The sequence below is a fragment of the Oryx dammah genome, unplaced genomic scaffold, assembly GCF_014754425.2.
Source record: "Oryx dammah isolate SB20612 unplaced genomic scaffold, SCBI_Odam_1.1 HiC_scaffold_22, whole genome shotgun sequence".
In the NCBI taxonomy this organism is placed as follows: domain Eukaryota; kingdom Metazoa; phylum Chordata; class Mammalia; order Artiodactyla; family Bovidae; genus Oryx; species Oryx dammah.
In genome coordinates, this window is record NW_024070206.1 from 15,416,148 (window position 1) to 15,439,110 (window position 22,963).

The following is a 22,963-nucleotide window of genomic DNA, read 5'->3' on the forward strand; positions in this document are numbered from 1 at the left end:
CAGGCGAGGACCCTGTTCCAGGTGGCAGACGGTGTCCTCACATGGTGGAAGGAGCTAAAGAACTCTCTGGGGCCTCTTTTATAAAAGCACAAATCCCATTCAGGGGGCACCAGCCTCATGACCTCATTACCCCTGAAGGCCCCATCTCCTGATATCATCACCTTGGGGGTTAGGGTTCCAGCATATGAATTTGGGGGGGACATGCATTCAGCTCAGTGAATGCACCCGCTCCTTCACTTTGAGCCTCCACAGTCTCTGCCTCCAGCACCCCCCTACTTCCAGTCTTGCCTCAACCCACACCAGTGGGGCTCTTGAATGACGCAGGGACCTCCCTGGGCTCCTGTTGTCTTGAACACCATCAGTGTCTGGGGATGAAGTGGTGTATGTGAGAGACATAGACTGCTGGATGGGCTTCACCTTCTCCCAGCCAGTGACTACTGGGGCTCAAAGTATTGTAGCCACAGAGAATTCCATGGTCCAGATGGAGCTCTGGAGGGGGCTTCAGGCTGGACAGGGGAGCCCTCTCTGGGGCAGGCTTATGGGGAAGGGCTAGGAGGACTGACAGAGACAGACTCTGCACCCTAGAGCCAGGGCATGCTGAAACGAGGCCCCCTCAGCCTGCAAAGCTGGAGCCCAGGCCCGTGTGGGAGGAGGGGACCCGGTATTCAACAGCTGCAGCCACATTTGCATTTGTCTTCTCACTTGACAGAGGCCGTCCCCTGCTGATCAGGCAGCCAGCGCTGCCCAGCCCTGCCCCCCACCTCTCCAAGGGCACAGAGACGGGGCAGGGTGGATGTAGCCTGGCACCAGCGTTGGCCTTGGCTGCCGGAAGCCAAGTGGCATCTGAGCTGAGCTGGGCTCCTGATGTGACCGGCGGTGACTATTTATACCTGTGAGGTGTCCTGCCAGCATCTTCTCCCCTTTGAACTGGGTAGAGATCGTCTTTCCAGAATTCAAAGAAGAGATAGTGACTAGCTCACCTTGAGAGGCTCGTGGAGTTAGGGAGGTTGGAGAAACTGCTGCCCTCAGTCTTCTAGTAGCTCAAGGGAATGCTTGAGATATTTAGAGAAAGAGCTGAGGCTTAAAAGGGCATTTGTTAGTGACTTCCAATAATAAAGAGTCATAACTCCATTACAGAAAGTGTATAAAAATGTAGAAAAGTTTTTTTTTTAAATCATAATTCTGTACTTAGAGCAACCTACTATTAATATCTTGTTATCATCCTTTCCCATGGGCTCACATATGTATATATAATTCTTTTTGGAGATCATAGTTTTGTAGCTTGCTTTTTTCATTCAGTATTATCGTGTATATCATTTTCTCATGTCATTATACACAAACATTTCAGCATCATTTTGAAGTCTGCATGATGATCAGTATCCAGAGCAAACAGGGATTTCTATGGCTTCCTCCAGAATGCCATCCTCAGGCCTCCTCTCAGAAGCAGAATCAAGGAATGACCCAGTGTGGCAGTGCTTCTTACAGTCTTATTTCCTCAAGTCGTTTATCTTTAGAGGCTGAGATGGAACAGCACAGCCTTCTAAAAGCAAAGCCCAGATAGGCTGGAGAAAGAAGCAAGGGCTATATTAGCTCCATTTTTTTCAGATGGAAAAATGAGGCCTTAGACCTAGGCCTGGAGTGATTGTAATTGCCTGGCTGAGGTACCACATGCAATGTTTTCAGGGTGCCTGGGATTTTTTAAAATCATCAGGTGTGGTTAGACACACAGATGTGGAAATGACTGTCAGGAAGGAAGAGGTTTTTATACTTTCAGATCCTAAAAAACGGGAAGCATACCATACCATGTGGGGCCACACGGGAAGGCACCAGCGTCCGTCAAGAAGCAGAAGGAGCAAAGGGGGAAAAGCGGACAAAAGCCTTTCTTGTGGTTTCTATGTAAGGAACGGATGAGCAGGCACATGGGGTTAAGATTGGCTTGTTTAAATAATTTCAGAGGGCTCTGGGGCAGAGAGCTGCCCCAAGTTGTCTGGTAGCTGGCCTGTAGGTGATTAGGGCAGAGGAATAGGTGGCCCTAGGTGTGAGAGGAGGAGAAAGAGGAGGAGGAGGTGGTGGCGAGTGTGAGCTCTGGATTGCTTGGTTTGCACATGAAAGGTGTGCTCACAGGTTTTTTGTTTGTTTGTTTGTTTGTTTTTACATATCTAGGAATTGATTAGCTCTAGGAGAAGGCAATGGCACTCCACTCCAGTACTCTTGCCTGGAAAATCCCATGGGCAGAGGAACCTGGAAGGCTGCAGTCCATGGGGTTGCTGAGGGTTGGACACGACTGAGCGACTTCACTTTCACTTTTCACTTTCATGCATTGGAGAAGGAAATGGCAACCCACTCCAGTGTTCTTGCCTGGAGAATCCCAGGGACGGCGGAGCTTGGTGTGCTGCTGTCTATGGGGTCACACAGAGTCGGTCTATGGGGTCACACAGAGTCGGACACGACTGAAGTGACTTAGCAGTAGCAGCAGGAGAGGCTGGCCCCAGATGTCAAAGCATCAGAAACACAGTTAATCCATGGAGTTTGCAGCAGAGATGCAGTGATCAGGGACATCCCTACGTCAAAGAAGAACTCAGCATGGGCTTTACCCTTAGGGTGATGGGGGAGAGGTTTCCCAATAGCAGCAGCAGGAGAATGGCAACCAGTCCAGATGGTAGAGAACTTCTGAGCTATGCATTTCTTTCTCAGCCCTGTCATCAACCAGCTGAGGGACTGTAAGCACATCTCTGACTCACTGGGCCTCCATTGGCAGATCTCGTCCTTTCATGGCAGGAGAAAGGGGAAGAAGGGGAATAGACGTTTTCTGGGCACTTCCTGTGTGCCAGACACTACACTAATGCTCTCTTTGGGATTCTCATCATTATCTTATCTCAGCCAATTATCTTATCTTGTCACAGGTGTACTTCGTTTTTTATGCTGATTTTGCAAATGAGAAAACTAAGGCTCATGGAAATAATGGGCCCCTGGCTAGGGATGGGCAAAGAAGGATGTGAACCCTATTCTGAAACCCTTGCCATCTATTAGCCACTAAACACACCATGTGAGACCATTTGGAATCACTGAACTGCCAAGTGATGATATTGGGGATGCAAGAGAAAGGGAGACGGAGTGGAGGCTGGCAGAGGGAAAGTGAGGATGGCTTGTGAAGGTGACGAAGGGGCTGGCTGATCAAAGGGAGGTGCTGATTGGTTTTAACTTCCTTTGAGTTTCTCTTGTTTGCTGTGCTTAGTCCCTCAGTCATGTCCGACTCTTTGTGACCCCATGGACTACAGCCCGCCAGGGTCCTCTGTCCATGGGGAGTCTCCAGGCAGAATACTGGCGTAGGTGCCATGCCTTCCTCCAGGGGATCTTCCCTACCCGGGGATCAAACACAGGTCTCCCGCATTGCAGGCAGATTCTTTACTCTGAGCCACCGGGGAAACCGGTAAACATTCCCTTGTTTATGGATCATTAATTCATAGAATTGTTCTGGCTTGGTTAGTTAAGTGGGAAGCACTGAAGAAACTTTGGGGTTGTATTTTCGTACTGGATGGGACTTCAGATACCACCTCATTCAAATTATTTAGGAGGATAAAAAAGAGGCTCAGAGAGGTGAAGCGGTTTACCCAAAGCCACACGACTGGTTTAGAGGCATATCCTGGGTGTGTCTGTAAGTGTCCCAACTCCTGAGAACACTAGTATAAGTTTCCTCTTAATTATCTTCTGTGTCATTAGAATCTGGAATGTTTCTTAGTAGCAGCCTGAGATCACGGCTTCAGAAGACCCAGTGGATTCCCAAGAGCTCAGTGTCACTGGCTGTGGTTGCAAATGATGATCTTTGTGATAAGACACCAGACCTCACTTACTGTTGTGTGATGGAAAAATGACCTAAGTTAGAGACAAGCTCATGGACTTTTTTTTAGCCCCAGGCTGACACCTTGTTCTTAGTTGCAGATAACAGAAACCATTTTAGTTAAAGCAGAAAGGGATTGACTAAGGGTAAGGCTAGCACAGAATCACTGAGAAAGCTGAAGAAAAACTCTAGGCCAGCTTCCAAGAATGTCTCTGCAAACTGCATTGTGAAACTGGGCCACTGTGGAAGCCTCTGATAAAATCGTGAAGGTGCCGCCACCACTGAATTTCCAAGAGCCATGCCACCTCTGCCACATTCTGCCAGGGAAACAATGCCTTGAGCCTTGACATTCTTCTAGACCATGGCTCTGAATCAGTCTCATGCTACTGACTGTGAAAGTGTTAGTTGCTTAGGTGTGTCGGACTCTTTGCAACCCCATGGACTGTAGACCTCCAGGCTCCTATGTCCGTGGGAAGAATTTTCACAGGCAAGAATACTGGAATGAGTTGCCATTCCCTTCTCCAGGGATCTTCCTGACCCAGGGATTGAATCTTTGAATCAGCTTTGCAGGCTGATTCTGTACCTTCTGAGCCTCCAGGGAAGCTACTGACTGGTTGAACCTAAATTGCCTGGAGGACCCTAGCTACAAAGGAGTCTGGGAAATGTAGTTTTTAGCTTTCTTGTCTCTGTAGTGCAAATATGCAGAGATAACAAAGACAGATTCCACATGTTTCAGATATTCCTCATTTGGAAAGGGAAATAGATATATAAACAGACAATTACAATACAATGCTATCTGCTCTAATTAAGAGAAAATGTATAGAATAACCTGAGAGTGAGCATTAGAAAAGTCTTCCCAGAAGTGGGGGCATTTGTGGTAGGTACTTAAGGATCAATATGAGTTTGCCAAGTGAGAAAGACAATGAAAAGAGCTGTAAAACATAAAGGAAACAGAAAAAGGAGAGTGATATTTTAGGCTCTTCAGTGCCTCAGTTCAGTTCAGTTGCTCAGTTGTGTTCGACTCTTTGCGACCCCATGGACTGCAGCATGCCAGGCCTCCCTGTCCATCACCAACTCCCAGAGTTTACTCAAACTTGTGTTCATTGAGTCGGTGATGCCATCCAACCATCTCATCCTCTATCATCTCCTTCTCCTCCTGCCTTCAATCTTTCCCAGCATCAGAGTCTTTTCCAATGAGTCAGTTCTTCGCATCAGGTGGCCAAAGTATTGGAGTTTCAACTTCAACACCAATCTTTCCAATGAATATTCAGGACTGATTTCCTTTAGGATGGACTGTTTGGGTCTCCTTGCAGTCCAAGGGACTCTCAAGAGTTTTCTCCAACACCACAGTTCAAAAGCATCAATTCTTCAGTGCTCAGCTTTGTTTATAGTCCAACTCTCACATCCATACATGACTACTGGAAAAACCATAGCTTTGACTAGACGGACCTTTGTTGGCAAGGTAATGTCTCTGCTTTTTAATATGCTGTCTGGTTGGTCATAACTTTCCTTCCAAGGAGTAAGCATCTTTTAATTTCATGGCTGCAATCACCATCTGCAGTGATTTTGGAGCCCCCCAAAATAAAGTCTGTTACTGTTTCCACTGTTTCCCTATCTATTTGCCATGAAGTGATGGGACCAGATGCCATGATCTTCGTTTTCAGAATGTTGAGTTTTAAGCCAACTTTTTTACTCTACTCTTTCAGTTTCATCAGGAGGCTCTTTAGTTCTTTGCTTTCTGCCATAAGGGTGGTATCATCTGCGTTTCTGAGGTTATTGTTATTTCTCCCAGCAATCTTGATTCCAGCTTGTGCTTCTTCCAGCCCAGTGTTTCTCATGATTTACTCTGCAGATAAATTAAATAAGCAGGGTGACAATACACAGCCTTGATGTACTCCTTTCCCGATTTGGAACCAGTCTGTTGTTCCATGTCTAATTCTAACTGTTGCTTCCTGACCGGCATACAGATTTTTCAAGAGGCAGGTCAGGTGGTCTGGTATTCCCATCTCTTTCAGAATTTTCCACAGTTTATTGTGATCCACACAGTCAAAGGCTTTGGCATAGTCAATAAAGAAGAAGCAGCTGTTTTTCTGGAACTCTCTTGCTTTTTTGATGATCCAATGGATGCTGGCAATTTGATCTCTGGTTCCTCTGCCTTTTCTAAATCCAGCTTGAACATTTGGAAGTTCACGGTTCATGTACTGTTGAAGCCTGGCTTGGAGAATTTTGAGCATTACTTTACGAAATCTGCTTAAATTCTTTTATAACATGAAAAGTAGGAGATGATTTATTTTGTGTAGATAGGAGTCAATTTGTTGTGTAAAATATTTTTTAATATTCTAAAATATATTTAAAATGTCTTAAATGTATGATTATAGTATTTAAAATTAAATTACAGTAAAATAATAAAGAACAAATATTTACAAATATAATAAAGTATTACATATGAAATTATATTTTAAATTATTTAAAATGCAAGTTGTTTAAAAAGAAGCCAGTTAATTGGATAAATGTCTCAATATTTCTAAAGCACCACAGACATAAGTTTGTCTATGTAAGTTAGTGAGCATATTTGTGAAACAGCTGCTGCCATGTTTTGGGAAGGTTTATGGGAAATGTGCAAGGACTGACTTTATTTTAAATCCTTGGCTGTGGCCTGCAGAGCCCAGATGCAGTCCTGGGGCTCCACCCCGACCTCTGGCTCTCCAGGGCTAGCTGTAGAGAGGCCTCTGCCCCAAGTTTAGAGGCTAAGCCTGCAGGCTTCTTGACTCGGGGCTGTCCTGGGATCCCACCCTCCCAGCTTCATCAGCCCCGGTGTCTTCCGACAACCTCCAGAAAGAGAGGTCGTGAGGAGAGGGTACACCTGGCCTCTGCCCTGGAGGCCCCTCTGCCTTCATGGCCGAGTCTGGCAGGGAACTACCATGTTTTATCTTGGTGGTCACCCTCCCCTGCCCCTCTCTGCCCTACCCAGTCAGCAGATGTTCCCTGGGCTGGTGTGATCTAGCAGGTATGGCTGTAGGAGGTCAGAGGGCCCTTTCCAGGGGTCACCAACTGTCCTTCTAAAGCGGGCAGACAAGAGCATCTTGACTGAATGCACTGCTTCGTGACCCAGCTTTGCCACCTGCTGCCCACATGGCTCTGGGCAAGTGCGTTAACCCCCAGAGCCTGCTGTGGATGCTTGTGATGACCACTTATCTGGTGGGCTAGTGATACAGATTAGAAGAGGATATTATGTTTAATGAATTACGTCAGGTAAAGACTAATACTATTTGGTGTCACTTATATGTGGAATTTAAAAAGTAATACAGGGCTTCCTAGGTGGCTCAGTGGTAAAGAATCTGCCCATCGATGCAGGAGACACAAGAGACATGGGTTGGATCCCTGGATCAGGAAGATCCCCTGGAAGAGGAGATGGCAACCCATTCTAGTATTTTTGCCTGGAAAATCCCATGGACAGAGGAGCCTGGCAGGCTACAGTTCACGAGGTCACCAAGAACTGGACATGACTTAGTGACTAAACAATGACAAAAAGTAATACAAGTGATTGTGCATTCAAAATAGAAATAGAATCACAGACATACAAAACCAACTTCTGGTTATCAAAGGGGGGAGGGGAGGTGGCAGAGATAAATTAGGAATATGGGATTAGCAGATAGAAATTACTATATACAAAATGGATAAGAAATAACGAGATACTGTATAACACAGGGAATTGCACCCATTATCTTGTAGTCGCCATGCTGTATACTTGAAACTAACACAATACTGTAAGTCAACTCTACTTCAATTAAAAAGGAAAAAAACTGAATACCTCCATGTAGAGTACGGGGCCTTGGCCCGTGACAAGGGCTCAGTGGTGCTGGTTGAAGTTGGTATTGTTATTCTGCGTGAAGCTGCAGAAGGGACTGTGTTGGCTCAGGCTCCTCTACACTGACAGCATGGCCTGGAGCACCATCTGTTCAGCCTCAGTTTTCTCAGCTGCCAAATGGGGAGAAAGGATCTCACCTAGTCACAACGCGAGCATGAACGTCAGTGAGCTGATGGAAGTGGAAATTCTTTTCACAGTGGGAAAGCAGCTTGTGCTTTCTCGGCTATGCTGTGGCTGTCATTGCTGGACACTTGCCCAGGAGGAGGAGAAAGGGGCAGGAGAGGAAGGGCCCAGCTGAAGGCCTGTAGCCTCGCTCACTGACTCCAGGGCCGCCTCTGTCAATGACTGGTCCTAGGAGGAGTGTGAATGAGGATGTATCCAGAGCATCCTCTTTCTCCTTCAAAGTCACCATGTGGAACCAAGCCCGCTTCAAAATGTCGTGATGTACTGAAACGGGTTCATGGCCTAAATGCTTATACTCCCAGGGTAGTAGGGGTGCCAAGAGTAATCAGCCAACCAGTGATTAAACCAGCGGGCCTGGAGGCAGACCCCCATCAGGTCATCTGCTGGGGAGGGCTGGTTTGCTCTATGCTATTACTTTGACGGGACACCACCCCTCTGCCCCCATTCCTGCTTGAGAACCCCAACAGGTTCCCGGGAGTCTGCCCACTTCTCTGTGTAGTAACCTCTGTCCCTGTTGGTTCCCAGGTACTTTGAATTTTACGAGGGCCCTTTTGAGTATAACTCCACAAGATGCCTGGAGCTGAGGCACGAGATCTTGGAAGTGAAGGTGCTCTCCATGTGAGTGTGGCTGGGTGGGTGGTGGGTGCTGGCCGGTGCATGGGGGGCAGGCAGGGCAGGGGCTTGTGGGTGGGGGCATGGCCCAAGGAAATAGGACACTTGGTGGCTCATGACAGAGCAAGAATTAGGTCTGCTTCCCCAGGGCCTCTGGCATTTGGAGAGCCCCAGAGGGCTGGATGTAGGGATGACTGTGTTTTTTGAAAAATGTCAAGTTCTCAAGGTCACCTCTGGTGACTGTGTTCCAGTCCCCGGCTCAATTACCAGCCTCCACAGTTATCATCACGGAGCTCTCTTGTATAGAAATTGAAGAGGACACAGGAGTGTCTGTCCTGAAATTCAGTACTTTGTGGCTTAAGCATTGACCTCTTGCTATTGTCTTTTAAAAATTTTATATTTATTCATTTTTAAAATTATTATTTAAAGCATACAGCTTTCAAGTGGTACAGTTCAGTTCACTCACTCAGTTGTGTCCGACTCTTTGTGACCTCATGAACCGCAGCACGCCAGGCCTCCCTGTCCATCACCAACTCCTGGAGTCTACCCAAACCCATGTCCATCGAGTGGATGATGCCATCCAACCATCTCATCCTCTGTCGTCCCCTTCTCCTCCTGCCCTCAGTCTTTCCCAGCATCAGGGTCTTTTCCAATGAGTCAGCTCTTCGCATCAGGTGGCCAAAGTATTGGAGTTTCAGCTTCAACATCAGTCCTTCCAATGAACACTCAGGACTGATCTCCTTTAGGATAGACTGGTTGGATCTCCTTGCAGTCCAAGGGACTCTCAAGAGTCTTCTCCAACATCACAGTTCAAAAGCACCAATTCTTTGGCACTCAGCTTTCTTTATAGTCCAACTCTCACATCCATACACGACTACTGGAAAAACCATAGCCTTGAATAGATGGACCTTTGTTGGCAAAGTAATGTCTCTGCTTTTTAATATGCTGTCTAGGTTGGTCATAACTTTCCTTCCAAGGAGTAAGCATCTTTTAATTTCATGGCTGCAATCACCATCTGCAGTGATTTTGGAGCCCAAAAAACTAAAGTCTGACACTGTTTCCACTGTTTCCCCATCTATCTGCCATGAAGTGATGGGACCGGATGCCATGATCTTCGTTTTCTGAATGTTGAGCTTTAATCCAACTTTTTCACTCTCTTCTTTCACTTTCATCAAAAGGCTCTTTAGTTCTTCTTCACTTTCTGCCATAGGGTACAAAAGGGCATAAAGTGAGAAGCCCCCTTTCCACAGACCTCCCCTCCCTCAGTCTCCTCCTCAGAGGCCACCCATGTATCTTCATGCATCCTTCCAGAAAGTCCGCATAAACCAGCACCCAGATGGCAAGAGAACCGTGCCCGCCCCTCCCCACCCCAGTGCATCGCTCTTTTACATCCTGTGCGAGGGAAGACACATTACTTGCTGGACACTCACTCATAGGACTGCCAGGAATTGAGAAGAGTCTGTGCCCTGTTAATCATGACAGGATGCATGTTGAATTGAAAACCATTACTGTTGACTCTTGAACAAAGCGGGTTTGAACTGCACGGATCCACTTATATGCAGATGTTTGGCGAGAGTTCTGCAGTGCTACTCGAGGTTGGTTGAATCTGTGGATGCAGAGGAACTGTGGACCTAGAGGGCTGCCCACAAGCCCTGTGCTGTTCAAGGGGCAACTGTACACTCAGATGTGGAAGAAATCGGAGCCAGGCAGTGCTGGGCGCTAACGTGGACTCAAGGGACCGTGACAGGATCCTGGCACCACCATCAGGCCCACAGGCAGGAGCCGCTTCTCCTTTAGCCATTTGACATGATCACGTGATCATGTGGGTCACTGAAAGAGCATGGGCCTTGGGGTCAGGCAGACTTGGGGTCTAAAGCCGACTTGGGCCTTAGCAGCTCTGCATGTTTATACAAATCACTCAACCTCTCTGAGTCTTTCCTTTCCTATAAAAATGGGGCCACTATTAACCTACTTTTAGGTTGCAGTAAAGACTAGCTGAAATAACATATGTGAAAGTATTGTGTTGGCCAAAGAGTTCATTCAGGTTTTTCCATATGATGTCACAGATACATAGCCCAGGAGTGCATGTCACAGCAGCACACACCATAGGTGCTCAATAAATGTGAATGTTCCCCCCACCCCCAGCCCCTTTCCTTCCTGGAATCAGCAGCAGCAGCAGCTTTGCTGACATTCACCGACGCTGTAAGCTTAGTTGTACAGGGAAGTTCTGGGGATAAGGCCAGGTGTCCAGCTGGGATCAGCGGTATTATTCACGGTCCCTGTTCTGACTAGGGGTCAAGGTTAAGGCCAGGTATCCACCTGGGATCAGCTGCATTGTTCACTGCCCCTGTTCTGACCAGGGGTTGGGGTTAAGGCCAGGTATCCAGCTGGAATCAGCAGCGTTGTTCATAGTCCCTGTTCTGACTAAGGGTCTGGGGTTAAGGCCAGGTGTCACCTGGGATCAGCTTCATTGTTCACGGCCCCTGTTCTGACCGAGGGTCTGGTGTTAAGGCCAGGTGTCCAGCTGGGATCAGTGATATTGTTCATGGTCCCTGTTCTGACCAAGGGTCTGGGGTTAAGGCCAGGTGTCCAGCTGGGGTCAGCACCATTGTTCACGATCCCTGCTCTGACCAAGGGTCTGAAGCTTCCAGAGGAAGCCGAGGAGGTGCTCCCTCTCTATCCATCCCACCCAGCCCTGAGTGGACCACACCGTGGAGGGGGCAAGGAGTTTACTGGGCCAAGAGGATTCCAGATGAGGGGGACGGTGCGTGCAGAGGCCTGGGCCGGGAAGGGCCCGCTGTGTCCCAGGCTCTGAGACCGGCCTGAGGGGACACCAGAGCCGGGTTGCTGGAGGGCAGGCAGGGCTGGAGCTTGTGAGTCCTGCAGTGCAGGCCAGGATCTAGATTTTATCTCTGTCTGAGGGCCATGGGGCCCTTTGGAGGGTGGGAAGAGTAGGCTGTGGTTGGTGTTGGATATGCTCTGCCGAGGGGCTGTGACTTGGTGACCACGGTGGCTGCCTGGCCCCCTGTCGGGAGCCAGAGGTGTAAGCAGAGAGCCGGATCTTCTGTCAGAGCTCCAAGATCTTAGGCCCTTAAATGTCTCACCCTGGAAAGCCGAGGCACTGAGAACATAATCAAGAGTTCACAAAGGGCGAATAATTAATTCTTAAAATTATAAGATGCAGTTTCTTCATGGCTGCCTCAGGATCCAGACAGGAAGCCTGAGAGACCCTGTGAATGGGCCATCCTTCTGTTACAGCCCACACCTCTACCCCACATATTTCCTGTGTGTTTGCATGAGTCCTTGTATTGGTTTGCTGAGGCTGCCACCACACAGTACCCCCGACCAGGGGGTTTAGACCAGAGAACTTTGCTTCCTCATGGCTCTGGAGGCTGAAGGTCTGAGATCAAGGTGCTGGCAGATTCGTTTCTCCTGAGGCCTCTCTCCTTGGCTGATATGTGGCCGTCTTCTCTCTCTTGCAGGGTCTTCCCTCTGTACCCACGTCCTAATTTCCTCTTATTGTAAGGACATCAATCGTAATGGTGTAGGGCCCACCCTAGTGATGTCATTTTAGCTTAACTACCTCTTTAAAGACCTTGTCTCCAAATGGAGTCACATTCTGAGATCTTGGGGTTTGGGGCTTCAGCACAGGAATTTCAAAGAAGCTATAACACAGTCCATAATAGTCCTATCAGAGGGACCATGTTAGAAGATCCCTGGGCCCTTAAGGGGATTCCCTCACATCTCAGTCTGTAAAAAATCTGCCTGCAATGCAAGAGACCGGGGTTTGATCCCTGGGTCGGGAAGATGCCCTGGAGAAGGAAATGGCAACCCACTCCACTATTCTCACCTGGAGAATCCCATGGACAGAAGAGGCTGGCAGGCTACAGTCTGTGGGGTTGTGAGAGTTGGCCATGAGTTAGCGACTAAACCACCGTCACCACCGGGCCCTTTGTTTCAAGCCTAAATCTCAAACACTGTGGGGTGTGATGGGACCTCATCCTGCCCCGCACCATCTGTGCCCACCCTCTGTCCCTTGTCAGGATCTCCTGTTAGTGGTCATGGGGCCTCTGTATGTCTGGCTCTATGTGTCTCTGCCTTTGGGGTACCCTCTCTGGTCTCCTGAGCTGAGTGGCCATCCCAGCTGGTAACCTCTGGGCCCTTTCCCTCTTGTCTCTTTCATGTCAGTTGCCCTCCATGTGGTCCCCTGGCCCTGGAGTCTGGGCCCTTGTGGTGAGGGAAACAGGCTGCTTTTCAGGGAGCAACAAGCCCAGTGACTCCTTTCCTGAGACCTCAAGCTGAGGTCAGTGGGCTCCCCCAGAGCTGAATCTTAGTGGTTCTGATGCCACCTGGGCACCTGTGGGCTTCACTGTGGTCCAGCCCAGAGGCAAGAGCAGTGCTCACAGTGGAGACCGTGAGTCATCTGGAAAAGGTTAAATCTCCATCTGCGAATGGAAGGGGCTGGACGGATGTGCCCAGAGGCCCTTCCGGAACATGCATGTCAGCTGGCATTCCATCTGAGGAGACAGGGCAGTGTGTATGATTCATCTGGGGATGATTCTGCTACAAAATTGCTCCAATCAATGGTAAAAATCAGTCAACTGAAAAACTCCCACATGGTAAGGGCCTCATTCCCTGACAATGTCAGATACAATGAGGAATGACTCTATGATGATTTGTTGCAAAATCACATTGTCCCTGATACTTGTAAAAATTAGTTATGTTTTATTTTAGCCATTCTAGGGCCTCTTTAGTTTTAAACCAATTGCTGCCTGTGCTCACACACAGATAGCACCATGCATGCCTGGGACCTCACCCTGGGTCTCTCCTGCCACCCTTTCCCCATCTTTCTGGGCTGGGGAGCCCAGGCAGAGCCTCACAGAGACCAGGAGAGAGGCTGGGAGCAGCTCCGGCAGCCCTCTGGGCTGGGACGTTCCTTTGTGCCCATGCTTCTCTGAGTCTTGTTGCCTGGCCCTGCCCAGGCTCTGGACATGTCTGTTAGATGAACAAGTAGGTGGATGAGACCTAGGTGGGAGCAGAGGAGGCCATGGAGGAAAAGGGGAAGAAAGAAGGAGGAGGACGAGGGCATGGCCATCATCTCGCACACGGCTGGAAAAATCAAGTAGCTACCAGTTTATAGTAATAAAAAGTGACGGTTTCTGCCCACACCCTCTCCCCTAGCCCTGCTCCTTACGACTCTTGGCTGTGTCTTCTGGGAGTCACCTCGTCCCTCAGTCCTGTGCATGCCACGGTCGCCACGTTAGTGTCCACTGATGTCCTGCTCTGGTGGGTGAGGATTCCACCCCCTTACCCAGCCCAAACACTCCCTCCACCCCACTTTTCCCAGTTGAGGGGTCCTGCTATGTTTAGCTCTTCTATCTATAGATTGCCTAGATAACCTATTTCTTGTTCTATCAAATACTGGCAGTATCTGTTGGTTCTGTCCTTTGTTAAGAGGAGGGTATCTGGCTTTAGTCATCCATGAGTTTACCTTGAGAATGTCAAGGCTGATGACATTTACATTCTATTTGTAACTATAGCAAGCCTTTCTTGGGTTTTCTCTATGGGCTGACTCTAAAATTTGAGGGTCAGAAAATAATGATTCCTATTGCCTTTCTTGTAGATTTCCACCCCTCCTCGTTTTTTTTTTTTTTTTTTTTCTGGAGCTTCTAGTCATCTTTTTCCTTTTGAACACTTTGTCTCTATCATGCCCTACTTTTCCCCCCTGCCTCTCCATCAACCAGGCATTCCCCCAAGGGTTTCCCTTCATCCTCTTTATCCATCCTGGACAGGCTGCTCTCTGGGTGGGTCACACACAGTTGTCACTTCCCTTCTCTGCTCCGTAGATTGGATTCACCCATAGCTCCTTCTTTCTTGGTTTTATGCCTTCATTTGCAGCTGCCCATGCTCAGGTAAATTCCCCCAAACTGGTGGGTAATGGTTGAGTCCTTCTGTGTACAAATGATGTAATTCTCTTATTTGTTGATTTGGTGGCGTTGGTATTTTAGGTCAAGATTATTTATCCCCAATATGCTGATGACCTACCTTCTCCATCATCTTCTAGGGTCCAGGACTGTGTGAGCATATGGTGCTAGTTTTTCCTTTGGGTGTGACCTGTTTTTTTCCTGTCTGAGTCTTTACAGGTCATGACGGTTCTGGAATATCAGAACCTGGGCCTCAGGATACACACTCATGGAGACCTGTTACTCCAGAGCTCACTCCAAACTCTTGAACTTTCTCTTGGGTTTCTTTATATTTCCTCCTCCAGTTTTCTTCCTCTCTTCTTTCTGGTACCTCTAAGAGTTGTATACCTCTGGATTGCTCCTTGAATAGCTTTTCATCTCATCTTTTCTCTCTTTGCCTTTTGCTTCTACATTCTGAGAAAATTCCTTGAGTTCACCTTCCAACCTTTTCTAATGACCTTTTTCCCCCCAAGAACTCTGTTTTTTAGATTGTTCTCAGGACAATCTAGTCTTTTTTATTCCTCTTCTGGAAAATAGTCATGTCTTGGGAAAAAGGGGTTAAGTGCCTGGGATCAACCTTTCATCTTTAAGGTAAAGGTGATCTGCATTTGTAAAGCAATTTATAAAATATTTTATACATATTATCTCATTTGATCTTTCTGACAAAGATCTCATTTGATCTTTGAGATCTGCAGGGCAGAGGTTATTATATCTGTATTACAGATAAAGTAGCTGAGTCTCAGAGATAGATGACTTGTCTGAGGTCATATTGCCAAATGGGAATGAAACCAGGATTCCAGGCTGGGTGTCCAGGCCCAGATCTTGGTCTAGTGTGTGACAAGGCCTTTGGCAGTACAGAGAATGGGGTCTGGACACTGGTAAGAGTTGAACGTGGGACCCCAGCCTGCAGTGTTGCCAGGGTTGTGTTTCCAGGAGGTGTTTGAGGCCTTGGCCAAGCAGGATGCTCTGCTGGGAACCTGTGGGTGACAGGGAGCAAGGGAGGGCGGCAGTGTGAGTGAGGGTGCCACTGTGTAATGGCCCCTCTCCTTCGATGTCACCCGAGCTCAAGAGGCAAGAGCTGCTATGGAAGGTTTGGGAAAGCTGGAAGGAAGACGTCCGGATGCTAAAGCTGCAGGGCAGGTTCCTGCCCCAGGGCCTTTGCACTCACTTTTCTCTCTGTTTGGAATACTCCTTTCCTAGATATTTGTGTGGCTCACTCCTGCATAATTTCAGTTCTTTGTGCGTGGTTCCCCTCTTCAGGGAAGCCTTCCTGGACCAACTCATCTGAAGCACTCACTTTTCTATCCCTGCTTCATATTTTTGAAAATTTTTTTTCTTTTTTTCATTGAAGTATAGTTGGTGTACAATACTATATATTACAAGTATACAATATAGTGATACACAAATTTTAAAAATTATACACCATTTCTAGTTATTTTACAGGACTGCTTTTATTCCCTGTGTTGAACAATATATTATCCTGGTAGCCTCTTACTTCATTTTTCTTTGTAGCACTCAGCACTCCCTGACATGGCATTATATATCTGGGTTTGTTTGTTTTTTTGGTTGTGATAAGAATGCTTAATACAAGACCTACCTTCTTAACAAAATTTTAAGTGTGCAGCCCAGTATTGTGAACTGTAGGCACTAAGTTTTACAGCAAATCTCTAGAACTTATTCATCTTACATAATTGAAACTCTGTAACAAACCTTCATTACTCCTTCCCGGAGCCCCTGATAGCTATCATCCTGCTCTGTTTCTATAAGAGTGACTGTTTTAGTTACCTTGTGCAAGTAGAATCATGCAGTATTTGTCCTTCAGCAACTAGCTTTTTCACTGAGGATAATGTCCTCCAGATTCATCCAAGTTGTCACATATGGCAAGATTTTCTTCTTTTTTAAGGCTTCATAATATTTCATATTATGTATAGAACGCCTTTTCTTTATCCACGCATTTATCAGTGACCATTTGGATTGTTTCCATGTCTGTCCTGGTTATTCTGAATGATGCTGCAATGCACATAGGGGGTAAGCATTTCTTTAAAATTCTGATTTCAATTCTTTTGGATATATACCCAGAAGTGGGATTGCTGACTATATTGTATTTCTATTATTAATTTTTTGAGGAATCTCCATACTCTTTGCCCTAGTAGCCATACCATTTTACATTCCCACCAACAGTATAGGAGGGTTCCCTTTTCCCTATACCCTTGCCAATACTTGTCATCTTTTTTTTTTAATAATAGCCATTCTAATAATTATGATGTGATATTGTACTGTGGTTTTGCTATGCATTTCCATGATGATTATTGGTATTGACCATTAGTAAGTCTTCTTTGTAGAAATGTCTTTTCAAGTCCTTTGCCCAATTGAAAATTGGGTTCTTTGGTTTTTTTGCTATTGCTTTGTAGGGGTTCCTATGTATTTTGGATATTAACCCCTTATCAGATATGTGGTTTGCAAATATTTTCTCCTGTTCATTGGGCTGTCTTTTTACTCTGTTGGTTATTTCCTTTCCTGTGCAGAGCTTTCCAGTTTGATGGAGTCCCACTTGTCGATTTTTGCTTTTACTCTTTGTGCTTTCGGTGTACTATCCCACATATCTGCTTCCCATGTGTAAGGTCTATGCAGGCAGGGAGTTGCTTTGTTCACCACAGTATCTCTAGATCCTGCCATATTGGGGAATTCGATAATATTTATAGATTTTAGTTGAACTCAGACTTATTGATTCATTCATTAATTTATTGATGTACTCAACAAATATTTACTGAAGATACAGTCAGGCATGATGCCCTGGCCTGGTATTTACTATTTAGTGGGAATGGTAAGGTGGAAGTAATGACAAGTTATAGGTTTCACACAAAGGGGAGTGCAGGGGGCTGTGAGTGAGCATCAGCATGATAGCTCAGTTTAACAGAAGGTTGTCCAGAGAGAAGTTTTCTCCTCTCTTCCTTTCTGTCACTGGAAATTGTGATCTGCCCTTGGGAAAAGAGAAAGAGGGGGGCACTGTGCCCTTGCAGTCAGCCCTACTGTGTGCTGAGCACAGTGTGGGGTTATCTACAGACCTTAAGAAAGTGGTCTCACACCTTCTACAGACAGATGTTCTTGGGAGAACAGTGCAGGCCTGTGTAGCAGGCATTTGAGGAAGGATATTTTGAAATGTACCCAGATTGTTTTGATCACATGTAGTAAGACACATGGACACACAAGACTATCGGGAAGGAGCATGTTCTTTGCTCACAGATCCCTAGAGACAAGAGGCATGGCATGCCACTCAGGGATGCATGGGAAGCACCAGGACTGGTCAGGAGGCAGGAGGGGCGAGGGGAATGCATGGGTGAGACCCTTTATTGTGGTTTTCTTGGGAAGGAATGGACAAGGTGGGATAAAAAGGTTTAGGATTGGCTAGTTTGCATGATTTCAGTGAGCTCAGTGTGTAGGGCCTGCCCCTGGTTGTCTGATCCCTAGCTCTGGGCTGATGAGGGCAGGGGGCTAGCGGCTCCATTCATACAGGAGGTCGTTGAGGGTGTGGACTCTGGATTGGTTGGTGTGTGCATGGAAGGCAGGCTTGCTGGAGGGTGCTTTTCTATCTCTAGGAGTTCACCAGGCTCCAGATGCCAGAGAATCAAGGGGTTTACAAATTAGAAAATACAGTGAATACAAAGGACTAGCCCAGGACTTGGCATAAGGGGGGACAGGAAGGGAGCGTGTTCGGGGATGGTGACACTGTGTCCAGCCTGGCCCTTTCATGCACTCTCTGTCCTCCACTCCTAAGGGTGAAGCAGTCGGAGCTGTTCGACAGGTGGAAGAGCCTCCAGATGTGCAAATGGGCCATGAACATCTCTGAAGCCAACCAGTTCAAGTATCTATGACTCGTCTGTCCTCCCCAGCCCTTCCACGTTTGCGGTTCTCCTGGCCACCTCTTCAGATCTCCCTCGTCCTGCCAGGCCAGCCCCCAGGGGGCATCTTCCCTGTAGCTGGCCCTAATTGGGCCTTGAAATCTGGGAGAGGGGAGGTTCTGACTCAGCACACAGGCTGAGGCTGGCACCTTGTGGGGCACTGTCCCCCGTGTTCCTGCCCTTAGTCCTGGCAGCACTGGTGCCTGGTCGGTGCTGTCGTCTCCAGTACAGCCCCTGACCACGAGGTGAGATGCGCGAGGTCTCCAGCTGGCCTGTGCTCCTTAGGAGTCTTCCATGGCTTTGTCCCGCTTCCCACCCTGCCCCTGGGGCAGCTGCTCGAACTCAGCAGCGCTCTCCCTCTCAGAGCACTTGGGCTCCTACAGCCTAGACCACCCACTGGAGCATGGCTATACTTTATTCTTGAGCTTCTCTCTAACTGAAATGGACAGATTGCAAGCTCCCAGGAGGCAAGAGCTGTATCTTAGTGTTCTGCTGTCTTTGAGAGCTAAGAAGCTACTAGATGTCCAGTCTCTGTGGTTAGTGGTGAGCTGTAGGGTCTGCTCTACTCTAAAATTCTGGGAGCTTCTGGTATGCTTTTAGTGCAAGAAGACCTCATTGAATGGAATTGACAGGATCCTGGGAATGTGTATATAAAGTGGATTTCAGCAACTCGGGTTGTAGTTTGAATGTGCTGAGGAGCCATCTGCATGAAGGAATCCTGCATGGGAAGCTGTGAAAAGCAAACAACACTGAGTGTTTTGTATTTTCTGTATAAGTCATTTCTTCCAGTTTGTTGCAGTTCTGGGCCAAGTCTAAAGGCGGCTTTAAGTGGCATGTTTTAGAAATGTGCTGCAGGTACCAGCAGCCCCTAACCAGAGGCCTCCCTGAGACTGCAGAAGCCCAGCTGAGGCTCAACAGTCGTTTGCAGAGACCCACAAATCATAGATGTAGAATGCAGGGAAAAGGTCCAAGATCTGCGTTGCCGATGCAGCCCCAATTTCACCTTAGAGTGAAGCCTTATTGCGGGTGGTGTGTGATGGGGAGGCCCAGGCACACCGAGGGCACACTGGTGAGCGCTGGACGGGGTCAGTGAGGTCAGGAGATGCCAGAGGATGTTGTCCAGGCTGAGAGCGGCACAGAAACGTCATCAGTGGGAGTCACATATCTAAGGAAATAACGAAGCCACCAGGAGATGATGTGGCAAGAGAAAAACTGGGATATGCGTGGGAGCCTTTGGCAGGGACTAGCCAGCACTATTTGGGGGGAGGCTCTGAGAGCTGAGCCCCTTCTGGCGGTGGGGGCGTGGTTCCAGGTGTGGGAGAGAGAAATGACATCAGGTCTTGCCATGTTCTATAACAGGTAAAGCTTCGAGGTCAGTGGTCTTCCCCCTTTGCTCTCATTACAAGCTCACTGATGATGAGATTCTAAACTGAGGTGTAAGAACCTGGTGCAGTGGGGTGCGGTGGGGGAATGTGCTGGAACACAGGCATGAGCATTCCAGTTCTAGGAAAGGAATCCTGTAACAGAGGCCCTCCCCTCCCCTACTGCTTGCAAATGGACACACTTGCCTCCTGGTTTATGTATCAGTCACTCGTGAGCTTGGTTAATGAGTCAGTCTCCCTCACTGGGATTCTCACCAGTGGGCTGACAAGATGGACCAGCCAGATGCTGCTTTGAAATGCTGACTGGTGGCTCCTGCCTCACCAGGCCTCTGGCCTTCTTTCTGGAAAGCCTCAGTCACAACCCTCCCCAGGAAAGACTACTCCCAGCAACCAACTGAGCTCCCCTGTGAAGTCTCTGCAAGAGATGGAGTCACAAAAAAGAATGTGTATACCCTTCTCGGGCTTTGGAAGCTTGGAGTCACAGGATTACAGAGGGTCAGAAGAGCCAGCCCTGCATCCTACAGATGAGGAAACTGAGGCCCAGAAAGGGGAGCAGAACTACCCCGAGCCCCACAGCTGCTGAAGGCAGAGCAGAAACTAGAAGCCAGGCCTCTCGATGCCAGGTTGGCACCCAGGTTTCCATCCCAGACTTTCAGCATGAACTTTCCAGAAAGCTTGTCCTCACCTTCGGTTAGTAGTCAACATCCGGGCTCCATGGAGACGGTGTTCCATTCCACCCAGGGCTGCCAGAAGGCTGGGTATAACTGTGCCCAGAGCCAGTGTTGTGGTGAGGAAGTGTGTCGTGGCCCACTGCTGCTGTTCTTGGAGAAAGTGGATCCTTGTGCTCTCATAGCCCCAAAGTGAGATGGGGACAGTTGGCATCCTTTGTCAAATCCAGCCCCTCTGTAGCCAGGGTGGGACTTGGGTCCTCAGAATAGGGGAGCAGGATGTGTCTAGGATCTGACCCCGTCACCAAGCCTTGTAGGCACACTTGGGAGAATGCAGTGCCAGGCGGAACACCAGCTGCAGAGAAGAGAAAACCAGGCTTCTCCGGCCTGGCTGGCTCCCAAGCCTGCCTCATCAGCCCCACGCTCCCTCGGAGGCTATTTTCTAAGCCTGCTTGCATTGTCTGAGCTTTAACCCTTCTGTAGCTGATGTTTGGGTGTTTTTGTCAGTGAAAACCACAGGAATTTTTTTTTTTTTAAATCATGAACCCCCCAAACCTTTTGAAAACCCAGTTCCACATTCTGTAAGAAGTCACCCAGTATCAACCCACCATCCAATTTCTGACCCCTCCCTATTCCTGAGACAGTTTCTAAGTCACTGAAATGGCTCATTTCTGTTGACTGTGTGTGTGTTGCTTTTTGACCATCAGGCAGGGTTAGCCTCACCTAGAGTTAGTTATGGGAGCCAAGAACCAAGGAAGAGCTCCCGTCCCTGGGTTTTCCCTTAGAGCTGGGTATGGAAGTGTTTCTGGGAGTTAGTAGAAGCCTTGGCGGCTCTTGTGAAAGCTGGCGTGGGAATGCTTTGCCCAGGGTTGGCAGGACCTGGTTGTTGACACCCATGTGTCTGACATTATGCAGAATCCTGACAGGCAGGGTCCCGGCCACCCAAGGACTTTCATTCAAGTGAAGAGGGAGTTGACAGAGGATAAAGCAAGTGGTGCCCAGTCTGTGCTCTGGGACTTTGGAGGGCAGTGCGGCCAGCAGGGCCAGGGCAGCCGGGAGCTTACGGAGGGAGACCTGGCCGGACCTTGAATGGCTTGGGCATTGGGAGGGGTTCTGAAGGCAGGGGACACATGAACAGGGGTGAGAAGGGGTGGGTGGGAAAGGATGGTGCTCCCTGGCCTCCCCGAAGGGCCTCAGTTCTGAGACCCCTCTGTTCCCTGCCCCGTGTCACTGTTCTCTTCCTGTCCGTCTCCTGCCTGGCAGGTCCACTCTATCCAGGTGCTGCAACGCCCCCTCCTTCCTCTTCACCACGCAGAAGAACACGCCCCTGGGGACGAAGCTCAAGTACGAGGTGGATACTAGCGGCATCTACCACATCAACCAGGAGATCTTCCGCATGTTTCCCAAGGTGCTGCTTCGGGCAGGGTAGTCTGGGTGGGCATGGAGCTGACCCCACGGGGCCTCCTGTGGCTGTGCCCGTGTGGCATGGCAATCACTCTGCTGTTCCCCTGTACCCAGTGGAACTGGGCTTGGCTGGCCATTCTCTTAGGCTTAGTAGACTGTCCTCTGGGGTTCCTGGGTGTCCTGAGTACACTGAATGCCAAATAACACTGGCTGTTATTTGAATGACTTTTGGCAAGAAAGTGGTTGTAAAGTTTTGATTATTGTCTTGCTTGCAAAGAACATCCTGAAGCTATCTGGGTGGAAGATTAAGCATTTTCTCCCCACCCAAGGGAGGCACAAGAGCAAAAACATACATGCAAAGGTCGTGTGCGCAAGAAATCACAACCATACAAAGCAAGGCACTGCCAGGCTGACCTCGTAGTGGCTGACCTTGTCTTGCCAGGCCTCACTCTCCCTGTCTGTAACACTGGAGATTGAACTTGGTATAGTTTTGGCTTCTTAGAACAGAAAACCTAAAATATCAGACACTTAAACAGGAGAGACATTTATTATTATTTTTTCCTTTATATGCAAGAAGCCTGGAGGGAGGCTGTTCATTCAGGGCCTGTGCACTTCCCCTCCGGTCAGGCGGGCCACAGAATGAGGGGGCCAAGGGCTCAGACCACCGAACCCAGGCGTAGGCATTCACTTCCGGCCTGATCGTGGCTCCAGACTCTTGGAGGAGGGACTCTGTGCTGCATGTTCAGCTCTTCTGATGGTTACCTCCTGAAGGAGATGGTACCATGCTTGTTTACAGGCACTTCCTGGAGCACTCTGGCCCAGGGCAGGGCATAGTTGGTCCAGTTTGTAGACCTGCTGGCGTGGCTAGGGGTTAGGGGGTGTGTTCAGGTCTTGCTGGATGAAATGTGAAGGACTGGGCAGCTAATAAAAGAAAGCCCGGGGTTCCCTGCATTCTTGCTGTGCACACCAGGGGGCACTGGTATGACTGGGCCTGGGGGTGGATAGGCCAGTACTGGGGGAGGAGCCGGGGCTGGAGAGGTGTCAAATGCACCCTCCCACTGCAGTGCTGGAGGATGATGGGATGCGAGTCGAGTTAATGAGGTGGGTCTTGCAAGGCTGGGAACATGAGGCTGGTGACAGCAGGTG

The 22,963-nt window shown here is 48.4% G+C and overlaps 1 protein-coding gene across 2 annotated transcripts in view; it reads left to right on the top strand.

Moving 5' to 3' along the window:
• Positions 1-22,963, top strand: part of ST8SIA5 (ST8 alpha-N-acetyl-neuraminide alpha-2,8-sialyltransferase 5) — a 74,289-nt gene that overhangs the window by 34,943 nt on the left and 16,383 nt on the right. For both annotated transcript variants that reach the window (XM_040264545.1, XM_040264544.1), the window contains 3 exons: positions 8,415-8,507; positions 18,240-18,326; positions 21,677-21,821. In XM_040264545.1, the coding sequence (XP_040120479.1) occupies positions 8,415-8,507; positions 18,240-18,326; positions 21,677-21,821 (325 nt within the window). The remainder of the gene's footprint in view (positions 1-8,414; positions 8,508-18,239; positions 18,327-21,676; positions 21,822-22,963) is intronic.